Here is a 21,073-nt window from a genome sequence, read left to right on the forward strand (position 1 = left end):
TTTATCTCAGGCGCCTGACTTACGAAAACGAGGCTGGTTGATACACGCGGTACTGGACATTTGACATTTTGACATGAAGACAATGAGACGTGGTCACCGAAGAACGGTTCCGAAGTGTTTAAGCATGGTAGATCCTTGCGACACCCTATGACGCCACTCCAGAATGCGAACTCTTCAGACCAGAACACTGGAACCACACAGACATGCAATTCGAGGTGAAGTCATCAATCCCAGGAATGTGCCGAAAGGAAGCGGAAACTGAAGCCATCCAACAAGCACTCACCATGGCGATGATAGACGTTATTACCCATGCTCATGCACTCACCATTGCGATGATAGACATTATTACCCATGCACAAGCTGGGTACATGCGGGGGTACATGTCTACACGGATGGGTCGGCAACAAACGCAGTCAGAAACGGAGGCAGTGGAGTGTAGGTCACGCACCTGTATTAAACCAATCAGTACGCGTTTGTGCACGGAAATAGTTCAGTTTAAGATCAATGCGTGGTCTCACCATACCAGTTGAATGGTATTTTGCATATCAGATATAATTTTTCTAAAATTGAGAATAAGGTGTGCTTAAAATGCGTTTGTGAAAAGCAAAAACCCGGTTGTTCAAGAGCACACGTTATCCCTTGCGGTTTTAATAGGTAACATTATCTCTTGCCGTTAATCCCATTCAAATTTTCACGTCAAATAAACACTCCATAAGGTTTTAGCGTAACTTTGAAAATCCAATCGCCGCTGTCCATGTCACTACGGATCCTGACCAGTTTAATAGTAATAGAGATATTTCGCACAATTTGGCCCCCTATAAACGCCTTGCCTTGTTGATTCGGTCCACTGGCAGCACGGTGTACCGAGTACAGTCACTCATGTCCCCTCAATTGACACTCAAATCCCAATGCAATGAAAGCTTGACATTTCTAATGTCAGACAAATATTCGGACAATACTTGTCAGACAAGCCGTAAACCAACTTCACTTGAAAGTCTGTGTATTGTTTACTTAACCTTTGGATGGACACACACAGATGAAACAGACGTGTCAGGTCGCTATAAAAGGTAAGTCTCGGGAAACTACTGCCGTACAGCTTCATCGAACGACAAAACTAAAGGTAAGTCAGCCAGCCACACCACTTTATCATGTTTCAGATGATGAATGCTACAAATATCACATGAAGATTTCAAAAGTTTTGAATGGGATTTTATCTGTTCTGAACAACAGATATTGACTGTTTCGCACGCCTGTAACCACTTATGCAAGGGTAATTTTCATTCTTTTGGCACGAAATCTTTCGTCATGGTCGCTGAAGCGTCTCAATATTGCGGGAGATAGGCTGACTTGATATACTATAGGCCTACGTCACGATTTAAGTTAGGCGACCAAGCAAATGTGCGTTGTTTACCCTTCGTTCCACATGTAGTTTAAAATGTTATTCGTTTTAGCCTCATACCATGCTTATACCATGCTCATACGATCGCGGTTTCAGGTGCACAAAAGTAGCGTACGCCTTGGCATTTGAAGTTTATCCCGTTGGTCGGGCTACACAATCCTCCTCTTTAATACCTCTTGCTCTCTTACAGAAATGGCACGAGTCGCAATCACTGCTTTGTTGTTGTTAGTCGTCATTGTGAGCACAATGGCTGCAGACGAGGAGTTCGAGAAGCATTCCGCTCTTAAACGGGACCAAGACGGTAGCCACGACAGATTTATCCGTCGGGAGATTTGTCACTGGTGGATGGACAAGGAGGGCAAACCTACACGTCGCTGCAGTGAGCAGTAATCGTACTACCACGGCCCCATACAGTCACCAAGGACGCCAATGGTGATGCAAACCAAGGGGGGGGGGTCGAGCTCAGCTCTACATCTGATTTGGTATATCTTCAAACAAGACACTTTAGTTCATCCAAAAGATGCATTAACCTGACTCACGAATGCACGATCGATCCCATGGTCAGTACATCCCAAATGCACTGAAGTCAACGATTGATTCAAATTACAACTCAAGCACACGTGGACTAGATTGTCTCTGCAACTATTGTTTTGATATCAAGTGATTTGTTTGGAGATTTTGCATCACAGACGAGATGTATCGACCGCCACCAGAATTCGTAGAAGACTTCAGATTAATTCCGTAATCATATCTGTAGCTATCTGAATCCCAGAGCTAAACAATAAAATGGTTCAATCAGAAGCAATTTATTTGTCGCTTTGGTTTTGTATGCAGGGTTTCGTTATCGACATCTACACTCAGTATCTAGGAGGAGTCGGGTATTCAGGCAATGAGTTTTCATGGTCAAATACTATTTCTTACTAATCTATAGATCTCTACTTGCAGTGTGTATAGTCTATAGTCTATAATCTATAGATCTCTAAGTGCAGACGTACGGGTTCATAGAAAACTTCCCGAAATCAGTTAATTGGCTCCAAAAGAATTATTACCCATAATATTGTATCTTAAACTCTGTCGATATCTAGAATCTGGCTGGGGCATTAGGTTGAGTGCAAAATCCGCGTTAATTAGTGATATCTTTTGCTATATTTTCTTCATATTATGTACACAAGCGTCCTGGATACGAGGTATCCAGGAGACCTCCTGCCGTAGACTGGCTGAACTTGCAAGAGACTAACTACTGGTAGAAGATGAAGTCGGAAGACCCATGGAGGTACAAATAAGATATATACATGTATATTAATATATAATATATCTTATTTATATATAGATAATATATCTTATTTATACCTCCATGGAAGACCAGAGTAATAATCAGTGACTCGATGATATCCAAAATAGGGAGCACAGATCCCATTTTACCAAATTAAGACTGAGTAATCATTGTCTTTTAATCGAGAAAGGCCGCTACTCTCGTCCTATTATCCCCAGGGATGAGAGATGGTGCCCTCACTATCTATCATTGGGAATCAAAGTAACTGAAGATGAGACTCATTTTTTGTGTTCATGCCCTTTGCTCTTTAACCTTCGTGATGAATATTTGAACAAAACTCGAATTAGGTTAACTAATGAACTTTCAAATAGAAATCTATTATTACATCTTTTAACTGCTGAAGATAATGTAGCTCGCCTCACCGGTAAATTCAGTTATCTAGCTTTTCAGGTGAGAAAAGCTCTATAATTATTAAAAATACTGCTGCAATCATTGTAATAATACCCACCAACTCTCTTGCACTCTTAAGTAATTTCTGTATTATTTGATTACTTTTATTACTTATTGCTCTCTTTTCTTCTGACTCTCTATCTACACTGCACTTCTGTTTATTGTATTTTCGTCCCATGCAAAATGTAAATTTTATACGGATTCAATAAACTTTTGTAATTTGTAATTTGTAATTTGTTATAAAAGCACATTGTACGGGTTCACACAAAAACTGCCCCACAACATAATTTATGGTAAAATTTTTGCTTTTCACGCCAAAGTTGTTATTCTTTTTCTGAACTATGCGATAGGTATTTCCCATCATAGACAGATGCCTCAGAAACGGTTTTTATGTAATAAGAGTTTTAAAATGTGAGATCGTATACAAATTACTAGCCTGGTACCACTGGCCACCGTCAGACGACGCTGTTGTGTTTGACCTATTTTGACTCCGTCCGTCCCGTTGGTCAAACACAACAGCGTCGTCTGAAACAACGTTGTTTTCGGTCATAGTATTCACAGTATTCATGCTACTGTACATAAGCGTCCTGGATACGAGGTATCCAGGAGACCTCCTGCCGTAGACTGGCTGAACTTGCAAGAGACTAGGCCTACCTACTGGTAGAAGATGAAGTCGGAAGACCAGAGTAATAATCAAATAACTCTATTCGTACTAACAATCTCAATCAACGGCAGAGCACGCTAAAAGTCCTAGTTCAGAGAAAGATGGCTATGCACCGAGAGAGAGAGTGTCCCCGTAACCACCGCTTAAGTACACGTATTAAAGGAGCCGAGTCCGAGTCCAGAGTCTGCGGTATGTATAATTACGGAAGCTTTTTAATTAAAGAATTGCCGAGATATGAGGGGGTGATATGAGGGGGTCCAGAAAGAACTGACAATGTCAGTCGCCTCCCTCTGGTAGTCATATACCAGCGGAACGCCGTGTCTGGACAGCGAGGGCACTAGGTTAGGGTTAGGGGTAGTATTATTGGGGCTCTAAGGTTAGGGGTAGGGCCGGGTAGTATTATGGGGGCTCTAAGGTTAATATTGATTTTTTACCGAACTGAATTCATTTTAATAATATGATGTATAACACAGGCAAGTTTAAAGCAAATCTACAATGACATCCAAGCAAACATGCAAAATAAAGACAGAGGTCACGCAGATGGCTGTGGGTTGGTTAATAAGGGTAGGGGTAGTATGGTTAGGGTTGGGGTGGGGGTAGGGGTAGAGGGGTAGTATGGTTAGGGTTAGAGGTTGGGGTTTAGGTTGGGGTAGAGGTAGTATCTTGGGGGTGCTAAGGTTACAGGGTAAGAGTTGGTTAGGGTTAGGTTTGTGTTATTTCCCATTTTATTATAATCATTTTATTTTATTATAACTATGTACTTATTTGGTCATTTATTTTAATTCTTTATATATGTTTTGTAAAATGTAATTATTAATTTTAAATTTTTTTATATATATATTATATAATATGTATGAAATATATAATATACAATATATATTATATTATATTATCAGATGACGTCAGTGGGATTCCTCTATATCAAACACCCAGATGGCAGACGAACCTGACTTGTCACTGCTAGAGGAAAGCATTGCACAAACTTCATGGCAGAGACCAAGGCTATCATTACGCATCGAACCATCTCATCAACAAAGCTCCGTTGAATCATTAAGGAAATATTTAGGATCTCGTATTAAAGGACCATTGGCATTATTATTGCAGTATGTTTGTTCTTCTTCTGGTTCATCAGTAAACTATTGTTCTGAACGTGTTTGATGCTTTTCCAATTTTGTTTCAGCTCTTATATAGTAGAAAAACGCGTTATTCGTTATTTTCAGTACGCGCGCGAAATACCTCTCCCGCCACGTGAGTGCATCGAGTTCAAGTCACCCCGCTATTAAGACGCAATGTCATTTCCTTTTATCGTCGCAGTTGCGGGGTGGTCAAGCGCCATGAACGTGATGTCGGAAAAATCGATATCAGCACCAATGGGTAGATCCTAGATCCAGGAAACGCCATACTAGTGCATCGTTCCACGTGAAAAGAGTCGATGCGTGGAGAACTTACTCGGGTCAAATCGGAGTCAACATCGGAAATGCGCGATAGGCCTCAGTCAGATTTTGAATTTTTCCTTTTTTGTGCAATTTGTTGGTGAAAAGTACTTATGTAGAATATGAGGTGACTGGGCAGCCGACAGCTTGGTAATATTGCCCTTAATGCAAGTATCAATTCGTATCTCGTACCCCCCTCCACAAGGGTCGAATAAATAATGCCAATGGTCCTTTAAAATTAGTAAATTTATAGAAGGAAAGTAGAATATGTCGGGTTAGATATATGATACATATCCGCTACAGGCTTATAGTCCACCAACATCGATCAATAATATTGATTTTTTACCGAACTGAATTCATTTTAATAATATGATGTATAACACAGGCAAGTTTAAAGCAAATCTACAATGACATCCAAGCAAACATGCAAAATAAAGACAGAGGTCACGCAGATGGCTGTGGGTTGGTTAATAAGGGTAGGGGTAGTATGGTTAGGGTTGGGGTGGGGGTAGGGGTAGAGGGGTAGTATGGTTAGGGTTAGAGGTTGGGGTTTAGGTTGGGGTAGAGGTAGTATCTTGGGGGTGCTAAGGTTACAGGGTAAGAGTTGGTTAGGGTTAGGTTTGTGTTATTTCCCATTTTATTATAATTATTTTATTTTATTATAACTATGTACTTATTTGGTCATTTATTTTAATTCTTTATATATGTTTTGTAAAATGTAATTATTAATTTTAAATTTTTTTATATATATATTATATAATATGTATGAAATATATAATATACAATATATATTATATATGTATATGTATATGCGTATATATATATATACTTACTAGTACCAATTTATGGGGTTTTTATATGAGACCTTAATATCTGGCAATTTTTTAAAACCCAGTTATGTGGCATATATATATATGAATATATACCAGTAACGTCCACAGTGTGTATATGCCTCGGAGTTATGCAAGTGTCAAATATACCACGTTTTGGACACTAACTATTTCACTGGCTGCTGTTCGAGACAGTGAATTGTGTAAGCCTACCTCTAAATATATTTCATTGTTTCCAAAATAGGAAAACCTCACCTTCTCAAGGCGCTGTAATTGTTGGGTGTCACCTACCACTTTTATTGATTAATCTGTAAAAATATTGTATTTGTATTCTGCCCCATTTTCTCCTGTTGTATGTCTTCTTGTCTTATCTGTCTGCACTGTGTTTTCAACCGATATGAATGTATCTATAGGTCCAATAAACTTAATTATGAATTTTTTTGAATTTTTTGTTGAGAACAGGAACCTCATGAGGAAATGCTATCTGTGACAAAAGACAAGTATAAAGACGGCCTAACTCTCCCCTCGGGTTCTTTCTACATTGAGCCACTTTGAACTGTATTACACGCCAAGACCCGACTGAATTTCGTTTTCCGACGATAAAGAAGAATATCCATAGGCCTGTTCAGCGCTCTTCAAGATTTTTGCAGTTAAGGCGTACCGATAAAATATAGGAAGTGACTATTTGGCAAGCCCGGCTCACCAAACAGCGCCTTTTTTCTGCCCTAGATGGAGAGCCGAACTCATGCATATTCAACCATCCAGGAGCTCATTATCATTCGTGGCAACACGGTCAGCAACACTGGAGTTACAGTGAAACGCCTTTAGAAATGCACACTAATGCATTTAACATGCTAATCAGTTAAATCACGTTTATGACTTTTTTTGTAAATCCATACAGTCATGTACATGTACATGCTTCTTCATGGATTATTGACCAAAACCCGAGTTTAGTAACAGAAATTGAATCGAGAGCGGGAAGTCGGCCATTGTTAAATATGCGCATATAAATTCGAATATGACGTCACTGCTCTCTGATTGGCCAACATGTTGTAACCTCTCCGGCTCGCCAAAGAGGGTAGTATTTTTGCCCTGTTTGGCAAGCCCGGCTTGCCGAACAGGGTGGCTTTTTAGTGCTGTTTGGCAAGCGGCTCTCCAAACAGGACAAAAAAAGATGCCTGTTCGGCGAGCGGCTTGCCAAATAGACCCGGCCAAATATATATACCCCAGTATCAAAATTGCCTCCTCACTGAAAACTCTTGGATATATAATATAATGTACCATGTATGTTTGCACCCAAGGTTATGGTTAGGGTTACTGTTGGATTGTGATGTGCTGCCATCTGACTGAGATAGTAAGACTAATTAAACGTAAAAATTGTTGGGCTTGTTACTCTAAGGCTATATATCATACTGGTACCATATAAATCTATATATCAAGCCTGCATAAACGTATGCCTCAAAATGATATAGCATGCCACTATCAAAACACATCAACATATAGGCCATAATTATATATGGACTACAGTTTCCATCCGAACAATTTGTCTGGATATGAACTTATTTCTAGTCTGTTTGACCATAATGTGCTGCCATCTGGCTGAGGACAGAGGTAGCTGAACTCAGTAACAGGTTTGCCTGAATGTGGACGTCACCCCAAGGTCCTGCGAGAGAACTCAATGTTTTTCCTCTCAAAGGGCGCAACCAAACAACTCAATAATAGCCATAGTCAAAATAAAAACCCAATAAGTTGGCTCCCTAATCAACAAAACTTGGGAGGAATGATACAGAGGTTATCACTCCAGGAAGGACAAAGAGTCCTGGTTATCAATCAGGAAAGTAATTCATCAATAATTATCATTCTTCTCTTTCACAGGAATTAGGGTGGTAAAACAGTGGGCATGTGTTAGAAGTTGTTGGCCATGACATGACAGTAAAACTTCAGTGCATTTCATAAACATTGCCTCTAACACAGGTATGTCCCAGCCAGGTTTTCAGTAGGGCATATGCGTGGGAGTTCTCAGGCTTTGGGGTCGAATCCCAAACAAGTGCACATGGTCTGGAATGGATCCCCTGCACTATTTGTTTCCAACACCGCTTTCTATCTTCCATTGAGGCTATATTTATCATTGTACAGGACTGGACAAACTCTGGACACAAGAAATCAATGAACAGCATTTATTATCAAATTAAAGCTTTTACATGTATATCACGTACATGTAGATTGCATATCTGACATATCTTAAGCAAACAGGATTAAATCATCCTAATATCAAGCCTTTGAGGTGGCACTGTCTGTATTTAAGATGGCACTTGGCCCAATATTCTCAGGACAATCGATGGTCTTACTCCACTGACCAGCAGGACACTGCTACTTTAATTGGAAGCTGCGCAACAAAATGATTGGTAATAGACTGGACGAAACCAGAGCACACAGTCGAATATTGAATCTCCAATATGATAAAATGAACACAACCTTTTTGGAGCGAGCAACAGATGACAGGGCTTTCATAACCTGCTATGGACGTGATTTGAAAATGTGCACATGAAATTCAGAAGTACTTGCCAAGTAAGCTCTCATTAACTTCCTCACGTTGTAATCCAACAAATCAGGATAAAATTGACCCTTGCTTATCACAAATGTAATGACAAAACATCATCCACAAAATAATTCAGCAACATACTCTGTGCTTATTAAACAAGCCTATTATAAACCAAGAACTATTTGAGTGCCTTTTTATGTGTTTTGGGTTTCAATAATTGTGAATTACATGTAAAGTTCTATGCAAAAAGTAAGATCAAATGGAATGAAACTGAACCCTATCTCCAAAACACTATCCTAAATAGAAAAAAAATTGACAAAATGCTAAAGGTTATGCACATTTCTTGGTTTACAGTATTGTTATAATTACTCAAAAATAATGGAAGCATTTGGCTTTTTGTTGATGACGTATTAGGAGACCAGAGTATGCGACTTGCATACCATGTTTGAGACACACCACATAATTAATGACGTAACCACACACATTAGGCCACGAACACATCACTTCTAGTGGCAAAGACAGGTAAGTGATACCAATACCAAAATTACTTAGGTAAGAAACACAGCTTTGTGTCAGGATTTCAATGTTTTTAAGTTCAATGTAAACAAAACCCATTAGAAGATATTCACAGCAGCAGCACCAAGTATGGGGGGGTGGGGGTCTAAAATCTGTGAAAGAATATTTTAGCAACTTACAGACACCTGGCGAAATTTGTAAACATGTTCTGCAAAAGAAATTTTCATGGAATACATTATTTCCCACCAGAGAAATATGCCCCACAACAAAGGTTTCATTTTAAGAATACTCCACAACTTGATAGTAGAACAAGACGTTGGAACTTCCTTGATTGAGCTGAATGTGGATGTAACACACTTTAGATATACCTGGGGGGGGGGGGCTCAGTTAGCAAATCTAATCTTTGTTATTGTCAGCTCTCATAGCCTCGGTGGACTTTGGCAAAACGACTTTCTGTTTTCCCGTCACCAGGTTGTTCATCTTTGTTCTTATCTGAGCTGGAGTCCTTGTTCCTCCAAGTTTTTCAGCAACAGCTGCTATTTCAGACCCTGGGGGATTCTTCTTTGCTTTTATGTATTTATCCATGTACCTGAACAATATGCCATTTTCTTCTTCAGACCATCTTGCTCTCTTAGTTTTGAACATGCCGTCGTCAGTGGAAACCATCTTTCTCTTTTGACTGCCATACTTCTGATCATCTGCAACCGCAGTAGCTGAGCAGCTTGGTTGTGGTTCTCCATCAAATGGACTGCTTCCATCGACATCATCACAAGTAAGTTCCCTGCTCTCTAACTGGTCACCTCTTTCCAGCTGATCATTTATGGAAACCGGGGGAGGAAGTTCTTCAATGTTAATGGCATCAAGTTTCTTTCCCTGGAACTTATTGATGACACCATTCTCCATGGCAATCAAAACACGTGCAACCTTTGCTCGTTCAAGCACTGAGCTTTGCAATCTGTACACGTCAGTGTGGATGTTGACATTATGGCCCATGTGGTCTGCTACCATCTTCAATTCATTGGCGGACATGTCAATTATTTGTGCAGTGGTGGCCATGTATTTCCTTAATCCCCTGGTTCGGATACTCGCTGGATTTCTGAGCATAGGGCATTTGCTCGTTACCACTCGGATTGCTTCACAGCCATCTGTGGGTGAATTAATTTCTCTCGGTCTTGAAAACACATATGGGCTGATGATCTTCCTCTTTTTTATCAAATACTCAATCTGTTCTACCATGTCTGGAGAAAGTAAGATGAAGACTTTGCGGAGTGACCTGGTACTCTTCCCCCTCACCTCTATCAGTGCCATTCTTTTTGCCAGGACTCTTTCACTGACATCAAGAGATGCTAGTATTTCTTCATTATCCTTCTCGCTCTTTCTCCCTAGGAAGTCACTCACTTTCAACTCTTCTACCTCGCTCACTCTGCGCTTATTAAACAAGACAATTCTTGTCAACACTAGCTGACTTAGCCATTTCAGATCATCATTAGATTGGTTTGTCCTCTGCATGGCTTTGCATATAACTGTGGAGAGCCAGTCTTTCAGCCTGACCAAATCCGTTGTAGAAGGAATATTTTCGGACTTATTGATCTTGAGCAACTTCTGTTTTCTCACACTAACAGAAGCTACATGATTATTCCAATGAGCTTCATATTCTTCCTTGAAGCATCTGGCTTCTCGCTGCATTTCCTCCGAGTCTTCTCGCATGCCCAAGCTAATCTTAAGAAGATTAGCCTGTTTGATGTAATGGCCGAGCACAATCGCAAGCTGTGGGGAACCACTCTCTGCTGCAAGCTGCTTAACAGTTTTCACAACTAATTTGAAATGTCTAGCACTTAAAAAGTAGGTTAATGGTTTCCGAAGAGCCCCCAATCCATCATTAAGGGCTTTCAGTAGTCTGCCGAGAGATCGCACCTTTTGGCGAATGTTCATGAGATCTTTTCTCCTCTGGTCTTCGATTTCACCCACTTTACTCAGAACAGATGCAGCAAATTCCCTTATCAAGGGATCATCAAAGCATATCTTCCTAATCCCTGGGTTAGATTTGGTTTCTTTCATGGCATTGATGAGATCATCAATCATTTCACTTTCTTCGTCAGTTGAAGATGTGCGCAGAAATGGTTCAAGCATGATTCTTGCATTTCGGAGACAGTTTGTTTCAGGTTGTTCTCCACGTGGTCTGATGGGACAGTTTTTCATATGAAGCCATAGAGAATCCTTCAAAAAGAAGCCCACGCAGTATTCACATGGCAAAAAATCGTGTGCTTTTCTGTCACGTTTTTCACTTGGCCGCCTGGAAACAACAAATTCTCCCTCACCCAATTCAATGCACTTTGCATTGTGCTTGAAGTTCCCCCTATTCTGCAAAAGAAGGAGGGCATTTTTTCTTTCAACAGATTTGACAGGAGCCATGAGTGCTGATTTTACATCCGATTCATTGCAATGAACTGCAAGATAGTGAACTGAAATCTTTGATTGGTATCGCCTCTCGCAATAAAGGCAATAGTCACTTTTACTATAATTTCTCTTTTCACTTTTGCTATCGCTGTGCTGCGGAACAGTTATGTGTGCAAACTGCATTTTCACCTTGGCCTTAAGTGCCTCCCCAACATGATCTTCCGCAGCTTCATTTAAATCCATGTCTACACTGTCTGCACTATTTTCCAAGTCACTGCATTGTCTCTTTATATCGCTTTTACCATCTCTGTACCGTGGAACACTTTTCTTTGCCTTATGTTTCTCCCCATGATGATCATCAGCTTCGTTGCAGTCCATGGCTTCATCATCTGCACTATTTTCAATGATCACAGTATCAGATTCAGAGTCACCATCCGAGTCCGTTAAATCATCGTTCGGTCCCTGCTTATAATCAGGATCCTTTACAGAATCATCGTCATCATCATGTTCATCGTAACCAACTGTTGAACCATCACTCTCTGTGGCATGTCCAGAATCCATTGAGGTTTCAACATCAGGTTCATTATCTTTATTCCAATTAGCTGCAATACAGTGAAGAAGACAGATTAAAAGACAAGTGCAGAAAAATTACCCAATGAGGTGGAGAGTGATTGCTCAGGATGGGCAAATGAAATAGTTCATTTAGCTGAAATGGGAACCATTATAATGCCATATTTGCCAGCAAAACTAACCAGCACAAAAATCCACCATTCATTATCAATCTCTGCTCACTTTTAACTCTTTTGCAAGCACAATGCTCTAACCTTCTGCTTAACCGCACCCGGTACACTTTCCAGGCATCCTCGGATCCGGGCCTTCTCAGGGAAGTTTTAGGTCAACACATGCACATAACATGTAAATACATGGAAGTGGAGATCATAATTGTGGGGCCTTAGCAGTTTATATATGTCCCACACCTGAACTATGCCCCAAATGTAAGTCTCTCTGTCAGGGGCCAAGGTTCAGCAACCATAAAACAGTATCTCTACCCTTGAAATTGAATGTAAAACTAGATTGCCAGATACTCATCGTCCCAGAACCAGGTCATACACTGACTGACCATGTATCTTTGTAATGACAGCAGGTAGTGTGTGGACTCATTTTGCTCGATGATTAACTCCCTCTAGTCTACAGACACAGGATGCCCCTGGCCGAGTTCACCAATTAATCGAAGTACCTGTTGCTTTCACATGATCACATGGTCATGAAAGCGGTGAAAACTACAACCAAGTTTCCATTGTTGGTGATTCATGCGGAAATAAATCAGATGCTATCTATTCTCCTTTGAAAAGGTTTACACCACTGGCTAGGATTTAGTACTAGGAATGTCTCTGGTTAGGGTGAGACAGATCACTCAATAGTGCAAAAGCATTCTGATGGCAAAAAAGACTGAAGGCCACGGTGAACCTGCCACGGCAACAGAGAGGATGAGCAAACCATTCAGCGAATGTAAGGTGAGTTATGTGCACGAGGGAATTGAGGAAATCTTGCTGGTAGCCAATATCAAGTGGAATGAAATGGCCAGGGCCATTGTGCTCACCTCATGTGGAGGAAAGATGGATAAAGAGCATGGTATTGTGTCATGTAGTGTTAGGTTTGATGTAGGTCCAAGCAGTTACAATTTCCCCAAAATGGCCAATTTACAGTACATTCGACCTCTGTGACCTTGAAAAGTAGGTCAAATCAAAGAAGACCCGGGTGACACATTGAATGGTTGTTAGAATTAGATGTACCTATGATATAAAATTGGTGCCAATCGGGCAAGTCATTACTAGGAATAATAGCATTTTGAAGAATTTAGGATTTGGCCCCCTCCCTGGAGGCCAAACGGCAAATCAGATCGCACCAAACTTCAGTACCTGAGATCACCTGACCAAGGGGTACATGTGTACTTAATTTGTGATCAATAGTCATTGCAGTTAAGAAACGTGCCATAGTTACAGCCTGACGGCGAATTTACGCCATTTGACCTCTGTGACCTTGACAAGAAGGTCAAATTAAAAACCTGTGTGACATATACTGTATGGTGGTTAGATATACCCATGATATCAAATTGGTGGCAATCGGGCAAGAAGTTAAGGAATAATCACATTTTTAAGGTTTTTGGATTTTGCCCCCTGGTGGTCAAGTGGTGAATCATATTGGACCAAACTTCGGTCCCTGAGATCACCTGACTAAGGGGTAAATGTGTACCAAATTTGGTATCAATAGTCATTGCAGTTTAGAAACGTGCCATCGTTACATCCTAACGGCCAATTTACACACCATTTGACCTCTGTGACCTTGAAAAGGAGGTCAAATCAAAAACCCGGAGGATATATGATGCACCTTTGCTAGAAGTACCTACCATATTTTTTTCAAAATTTCCCGACTACTATTAAGGGAGATATTGCATATTTTCACTTTTAACGTTTGGCCCCCTGGTGGCGAAACCATGACACGAATCGGACCGAAACTTGGTCTCCAAGGTGTCATTACATAAGGGTACATGTGTACCAAGTTTCAACTCAATAGCTCTAACAGTTACGAAACGTGCCCTGCTAACGGACGACGACGACGACGACGACGGACGACGGACGCCACGGTATGGGATAATCTCACCTCTGCTAAGAGGTGAGCTAATGAATGGATGGAATGGGGTAACCAACCCATTAAAACCACTGTCCAGCTCTTGATCGTGGATGAATAGAAATGACAACCTCAACAATGCCCTAGACACGAATTGGAATACATCTTTGAGAGAGAACCCACAATTGTTATAACAACAGATGTATCCATCAGGGGAGATGACACAGCATGGGGTGGAATAGTCTGGAAAGAAGGCAATACCGTTTTTCAGAAGGTGAAGTGCTACAAGACACCCTAGTCTGGTTGTCACGTAACACGAAGTTATATGAAATGTCCAGGGGACATTGTGCTCACCTGGGAATGATTAAGTGGGAGACAGTATTCAAGGCCTACACCCCCTAAAATTCAAGGTAGAATGTAACCATGACAACACAAATTGGAATCAAGATTAATTGGCGATGATTTTTTGTATGTCAAGTCATGTTGTTATAAGACATCCACACACCAAGTTTCAACTTCCTAGGCTCAAAGGTAAGCAAGCGTGCCACCATCATTGTTGACGGACGACGATGATGCCGACAGACTGCTGTGTACATAGCCACTTAAAACAAAAATACCTGTAGACCTAATGGAATGTCCAATTAACTTCTAAGTAAACAAAGGGCTAGCCCAGGAGGCGAGATCAAAATTTTGTGGCCAATTGTCTTTTCTCTGATTCATACTGGTAGGCCTATGGATATAATATATCATTTAAGTGCTGGCCGATGGCATGATGGAAAAATCTAGAAGGTTGGAGAAGAAAGCAGAGTAGAGCTGTGCTTGCTTCATGTCTAATAGTCTTGCTGATGAGCGAGCACCCATCGCAAGTGCAAGAGTTGATGTAGGCACATGGCTAGGGCAATTAGGTTAAACCACATTTGGATTGAAAAGGTGATCACAGGCACAGATCTATGATAACCATTCTTCCCTTTGCAGATACTTCTTTTAGCAGGACACCCTCTCTACTAGGGGCAGAAGTGATGGTCCCAAATTGAATAAATTCTATACAACTTGACCTCTGTAATCAGGACACCACCCTATTAAGGACAGCATTTCTCAGTTGCAGAGGTGTCCTTTTTTAAATAGAGAGGATCTGCTGTTTGCCACTCTGACTGCTCAATATAGCACTCAAAAACTAACTCACCATGTGTGTCTTCCAGCTCCTCATCAGGGCCATCAATGTCCAGATCATCTACAGAGATGCCAGCAGAGGCTTCCAATGGTTGCTTTTCAACTGAAAATATTATAAACTCTAAATAACAAAACAGTGAAATGGTCAAAGCATTTATGGTAATCTTTCAATGAATGAAACCTTCCTTGTGGGGCATTTCCAAATGTGGGGCATATATCGGTAATGGGTGGTTAAAAACACAAGGGCCACAAAGGTCTGGAGCTCAACTGAAGCAGTTGAGACAATAGGTGTAATTATTGGAACTTCCCTTTGCAGACACCTTTCTTAGCAGGACAGTCAGTCCTGTGTACAACTAGGGGCAGTAGTGATGGTCCCAAATGGAATCATTTATATACAACTTGACTTCTGTAATCAGGACACCTCCCTATCAAGGACAGCATTTCTCAGTTGCAGAGGTGTCCTTTTTTAAATAGAGAGGATCTGCTGTTTGCCACTCTGACTGCTCAATATAGCACTCAAAAACTAACTCACCATGTGTGTCTTCCAGCTCCTCATCAGGGCCATCAATGTCCAGATCATCTACAGAGATGCCAGCAGAGGCTTCCAATGGTTGCTTTTCAACTGAAAATATTATAAACTCTAAATAACAAAACAGTGAAATGGTCAAAGCATTTATGGTAATCTTTCAATGAATGAAACCTTCCTTGTGGGGCATTTCCAAATGTGGGGCATATATCGGTAATGGGTGGTTTAAAACACAAGGGCCACAAAGGTCTGGAGCTCAGCTGAAGCAGTTGAGACAATAGGTGTAATTATTGGAACTTCCCTTTTCAGACACCTTTCTTAGCAGGACAGTCAGTCCTGTGTACAACTAGGGGCAGTAGTGATGGTCCCAAATTGAATCATTTCTATCCAACTTGACCTCTGTAATCAGGACATCTCCCTATTAAAGAGACAGCGCAAGGTCTTTCGCGAATTTCGGCTTTCCTTATTTATTTCCACATAAACATGTGCCAAATACCACAAAAACCATGCACCAGAGAAAAAAATTCGATGCGTCACCTATTAGCCCCGTAATTAGCCTTAGAAGATTTCCCCAAATTATAGCTCGCGCCAAATATTATAATGAGGTCAGTGACGTCAACCCGGGATTCCGCCGGCATCAAAACACAGCGTAGTACAGAAAGACAGCAATGGATCTCCAGGAGAGCGATGAAAGTTCGTGGATTTCGGCGTCATCTGATGATGAAATTTCTAAATCATCGGAGGATAGTTTCTCCATACGCCCTCTGAACGATGAGGGGGATGAAGAGTTTACTTCAGGGGCAGAAAGCGTGGAAATTTTAGATGTTTTGGAGCCGCATGTGTACGACCCGGACGCAGAGGAATCGGGGGAAGAGTCTGACGAGTCGGCGGACCAACTTGCTGATTGGAGGAGACTTTGTACTCCAGTGACCATATCCGACTGGTATGTTATATATATCAATCAGTTCTACAAGATGTCACTGAACATGAAAATATAACCCCTCCACTTTTTCTAATTTAGCGATCCAAACCGAGCTCACCGCTCCTACACTACATGCATTGATGCAACAGTGTACGATACCCATAGTGATCTCTTGGCACCAGTCCAATCGTTAGAAAGTGTGCTATTAACCCTCCAATGTCTTATGTAAGATATGGTATATTGATCATGAGATGGTTCATGTCAGGTCCTTTCTCTTTTTCACTTCAGGTGCAAGTGTGGTCCGAACTGCCAAACCATGCCCAAGGAGAAAGAGTGCAGGTGCTGTCGGGAGTATGGCCAGACAGTTCATAAGATGGAGGAGGCAGAAGATGTGACGGGGGTCCTACCAGCCTGCATCACCGAGCATCCTGGGTTTTACTCTGTCTGCCTCGACCCATGGAACCTCCAGAACGCGTGGAGTTTTTACAGGCAGCAGTACGGGGGAAGGCTGTCGAGGGACCCAGCCATGTAAAGTATAGACATGTTGCCTACCGACAACTTATCAGATGGTGTTGGGGCCCTGTGGGAAAGGACAACCGTATCGTTTTGCCTGCCTGCGCAGTGGCCTGCATCAGAGCCCACCACCCCCCGCCAGATGAGGAGGGTTACGTTTTTAAGGGGTTCAAGAGGAGTGCCAATGAAAAATTACCAACATTAAGGGACTAATCTTTATTATCATTTATTTTTGTTGGTTTAGGATGTTCTACACTGGTGTGATGTGAATAAAATGAGAACCGGTATATCTATTTGTATGTACACTCTGTTTCATTTAATTTCCTTTACTACAACTAAAAACGTGATGTAGTGACCACATCTGGGATGGCAAATTGCAATCAAAGCGGTAAGATGTGTCTAGGGAAACACGAGAAACTGATTTGACGGAGATATTTTTATAATTTGTTGAAACGTGACTGATGCCCTGCTGCTATTGCCTCTTCTTTTGGAAGCCTGTTTTGAAATGAGGAGGTGAGTGATGGAGGGATCTCTGGCATCGGGTTCTCAAGCAGATTTGCCTCTCTATAACCCTTGTCTTGGGCAAGCTTCATCACTTCCTCGAAGCAATCGGCCACGTAATCTGCAAGTGAAGACCGAAAAATCTTTAGGAAACTGTACTTATAAAACGATGTAATGATAAATAGGTTACCGATTCATATAAATGAACTTGATTTACATTCTATGCTACCGGCTTACCATATGTGCAATTGGTGAGAATCTTTTTAACTGTGTAGCTGCCCTTCTTGTACTTTGGGTATACAACATTGTACCGGGCAGCACCATCATTCGTTGTTGCTTTGGCCCTTCCAGCATTCTCGTTGTAATGCAGTGCTGCCAGGTACACCCTGAAAAGACAACGTCATTCATGTCACCGAATTGTACAACACTATTTCATTCTCAATTCACTGAATTGCGCATAGGTCTTCTCGATCACAACATGTAAATGATGAGAATTATGATGAAGTATGTTCCGCTACATTCGCCACATTCCGCCTCCCCTTCCGATCACACTCGTATTGTATTGTTACCTGGTAGTCATTGTCTCGAAGGCAAACGCGAACATTTTGGGGGCGAACTGATTGATGAGCATGTGGAAGTTTTCCACTCCGCTGGTCTGGCCCAAAGTTGACATTTTCCTTATGTCGTTGATGAGACGTGTGCCGGTTAGTTTTTCTTCAAGCTCAACGGCGGCCGCAGATCCTGCAACAAACAAATACGAAAAATATCATTCAGTAGAAAAATCAGATCTACTGGAGGAAACCGACACATAGTATAACCCGACCATTTTCATTGACAAAACCAAAAAATGACTGAGAGATAATTATCACACCTCGTTTTAGATAGTTCTTCTTCCGGCGCCCCACCAATCTCCCGTGAGTACAGTTCTTGTGTATGCCCTGTACATGTTCCATGGTTGCCCTCCATCTGTTCTCAATTTCGTCCGGATCACCAGAAGACGTCAACACTGCCCAGTAGAGATGATTCTTGACGCTCTTAATCCAGTCACTAATGATCTCGAAACCTTTCTTCTTGGCAATTATCTCCATCTTCTTCACCACACCTGAAGATATAATGGCAGGTACAAGTAGGAAAGGAATGTGAATCAATGTAATACTAGTATGAATTGTATAGCATGACATCACAAATATATTGGTGAGATGAATTCTTACTTTTTACAATATGCCAGCAGTCGTAAAAATGAGGCACTTTCCATTTTTCCCTGACCCATTTGGCAATCTGTGGGTGGCGATCTGTGATGAAAGCCTTGATGTCCTGTTCTCCCAGGGTGTCCCTGCATAGCTGCAGCCCTTTGAGCTCCATGTTGTAGCTATTCTTCACTTGATTGCTCTGAAAGAAAAAACAGAATATTATATCAAAAAATATTATGAAGATGATTGTAGGTCAGTGAAATAAGGATGATGTCAACAAGCAGCTGTTTGAAAACTAACCTGAACCATTTCCGTTGCTACTATCTTGTTCTGCTCAATATCCAGTAACGAATAAGTCCCGTATTTAGCCGAATGTCCCATAGAATCACAGCGGGCATCGCCACCTAACATGAGCTGCCGACCTCTCAGGCCATCAAGAAGACCCGACTGCAGCCTCTTCCATACGGTCCTAACAGCTTGGCGCAAGTAATGCTTCTGATGGTAGTAAAATGTCCGTCGACAGTGAACCTTGATATTGGCGAATCTGTAACACAGGTAAAAGTTGTGACGTTCTAATTATGTCAGCCGCTTCCTTCCCCTTCTCCAAATTATTATAGTGTCATCTCCCACGGACCGCAACAGCTACGTGTAGGTAGGTCTATGGGCGTAACTGCATGGACAGGGCCCGGGGACAGGGAGCAGATGTGCATGAATCAAACAAGGATACGCAGTAGACGTACTCAAAAAGGGCTCTTGTACTTACGAAAAAACTCGCAATGCCTTCGATGCAAGCGACCCTGAGAATAAGATTGCGGCGCTGATCAGAATATTTCCCCAATAGGTGTTTCTCCGCTTTGGCTGGCTTTCCCAATAAACTGTTTCCGAACATTCCTGGCATACGATTTTGGCTAAGAGAGCAGAGCCCATTAACCGTTTATAGACTTTCTTTGAACCGGCACACCGACATTTTGGTAGACTCTTAAGTATCTGAAGCAAGGCGCCCTCAAATACGATGAACTTTTCTTGTTCAACGGGTGACTTGTCATCTTCCACCCTGAAGAAAAAAAACGGGGAGCATTAGGTGAACATTTGGCGCCTAAGAGGAACTCGAATCCTGCAAAACTCAGTGATATTTTTACTCACGTCATTTCATCAAATTGGACGTTCTCATATCTCGATGCGCTATCTTGTAGCCTGGAGCTAGGTTGGTACATGTCATCGTAGTCGGCCTCTTCCTCTGTGCTATCATCCAACTCCCAATCTAACATATCATCTTCGGACTCCGTTCCTGCATGTTTTACGCGCGGACGTTTCCGTTTCCTGTTAATTGCTGGGATTAACACCTTCCTCACTTTGTACACTGGACCCTTCCTAGGTTTGCGACCTGCCTTCTTTTTGGTCTGTGTTTCTGTAAACAATAAAACCGATTTAGCCCATAACAGTCTAAGAATTATTAGGGTACCGGTATTGTTGGTATATCTTTTTCGAAACACCTAATGCATTTAAAATTTAACCTACCCTTGTCTAAGTATTCTACAGCTTCCATTTGAATACACTTTTCCACAGCTTCTAAGTCGCCAGGATTAGGTGTATCTGGGATGTCATCAACGGTCTCAGGGGACATCTCTGTCATCATTTCATGTATCAGTCTCTTCCTCACCGCTGGTTTCATCAGAGTGGGCGTGGTCAAGCTAGCAGCACGTGTTCGTGGTACAAACGGCCTATCTACGTTGGGTGGGGCGGGTTCATGAATCGTTGGCACCGCAGACTTTGTCAATTGCAGGCTGAAAGTAAAGTATCACTGTTCATAGCCTGATGACATGCAGAAATCGATGTTTCTTCAACTGGGGTTGAAGTTTGGACTTCAGTCGCAGCCTCTACTTGGTCCTGAAAATCTTTGTTCTTGCAATATTTTCTTGCCAAAGCTTTAGAAGAACAGATATTCATCAAAGATCGGCGTCCCGATAATTGAGTTAGAATAGGCAAATTATAATCTTGTTCCGGCCCCACATTTCTTTGATGAATGCCGACAGTTTGGATTGTGTACGAACTTTAGACCTCACCAATTAATTTTGGTGCTCGTCAAGGTGTTGAAATTGGCCTGAATAGGCCTAATACG

General features: G+C 41.5%; 3 protein-coding genes and 1 long non-coding RNA gene across 4 annotated transcripts; 2 read left to right on the forward strand and 2 right to left on the reverse strand.

The window, feature by feature from the left end:
* Positions 1 to 1,076: 1,076 nt before the first annotated feature.
* On the forward strand, positions 1,077 to 2,204 carry LOC135494505 (uncharacterized). Its single transcript, XR_010448393.1, has 2 exons — positions 1,077 to 1,120; positions 1,590 to 2,204. It is a non-coding gene; the product is annotated as an uncharacterized LOC135494505 (long non-coding RNA).
* Positions 2,205 to 8,212: 6,008 nt separating this feature from the next.
* Positions 8,213 to 15,879, reverse strand: LOC135494501 (uncharacterized). Its single transcript, XM_064782540.1, has 3 exons — positions 15,835 to 15,879; positions 15,316 to 15,405; positions 8,213 to 12,106 (listed from the first exon to the last, which is right to left on the reverse strand). The coding sequence occupies exon 3, from the start codon at positions 12,063 to 12,065 to the stop codon at positions 9,504 to 9,506; it is 2,562 nt and encodes an 853-aa protein (XP_064638610.1). The 5' UTR covers positions 12,066 to 12,106; positions 15,316 to 15,405; positions 15,835 to 15,879; the 3' UTR covers positions 8,213 to 9,503.
* Positions 15,880 to 16,496: 617 nt separating this feature from the next.
* LOC135494504 (uncharacterized) lies at positions 16,497 to 17,498 on the forward strand. Its single transcript, XM_064782545.1, has 2 exons — positions 16,497 to 16,771; positions 17,039 to 17,498. Exons 1-2 carry the CDS (start codon positions 16,497 to 16,499, stop codon positions 17,280 to 17,282), a joined length of 519 nt encoding a protein of 172 aa, XP_064638615.1. The 3' UTR covers positions 17,283 to 17,498.
* Positions 17,499 to 17,700: 202 nt separating this feature from the next.
* Positions 17,701 to 20,222, reverse strand: LOC135495066 (uncharacterized). The gene is made up of 8 exons (XM_064783481.1): positions 20,098 to 20,222; positions 19,718 to 20,008; positions 19,255 to 19,498; positions 18,976 to 19,153; positions 18,636 to 18,866; positions 18,334 to 18,505; positions 18,002 to 18,150; positions 17,701 to 17,885 (listed from the first exon to the last, which is right to left on the reverse strand). Exons 1-8 carry the CDS (start codon positions 20,220 to 20,222, stop codon positions 17,701 to 17,703), a joined length of 1,575 nt encoding a protein of 524 aa, XP_064639551.1.
* Positions 20,223 to 21,073: the final 851 nt, after the last annotated feature.

This window comes from Lineus longissimus, chromosome 10 (genome assembly GCF_910592395.1).
Source record: "Lineus longissimus chromosome 10, tnLinLong1.2, whole genome shotgun sequence".
NCBI lineage: Eukaryota > Metazoa > Nemertea > Pilidiophora > Heteronemertea > Lineidae > Lineus > Lineus longissimus.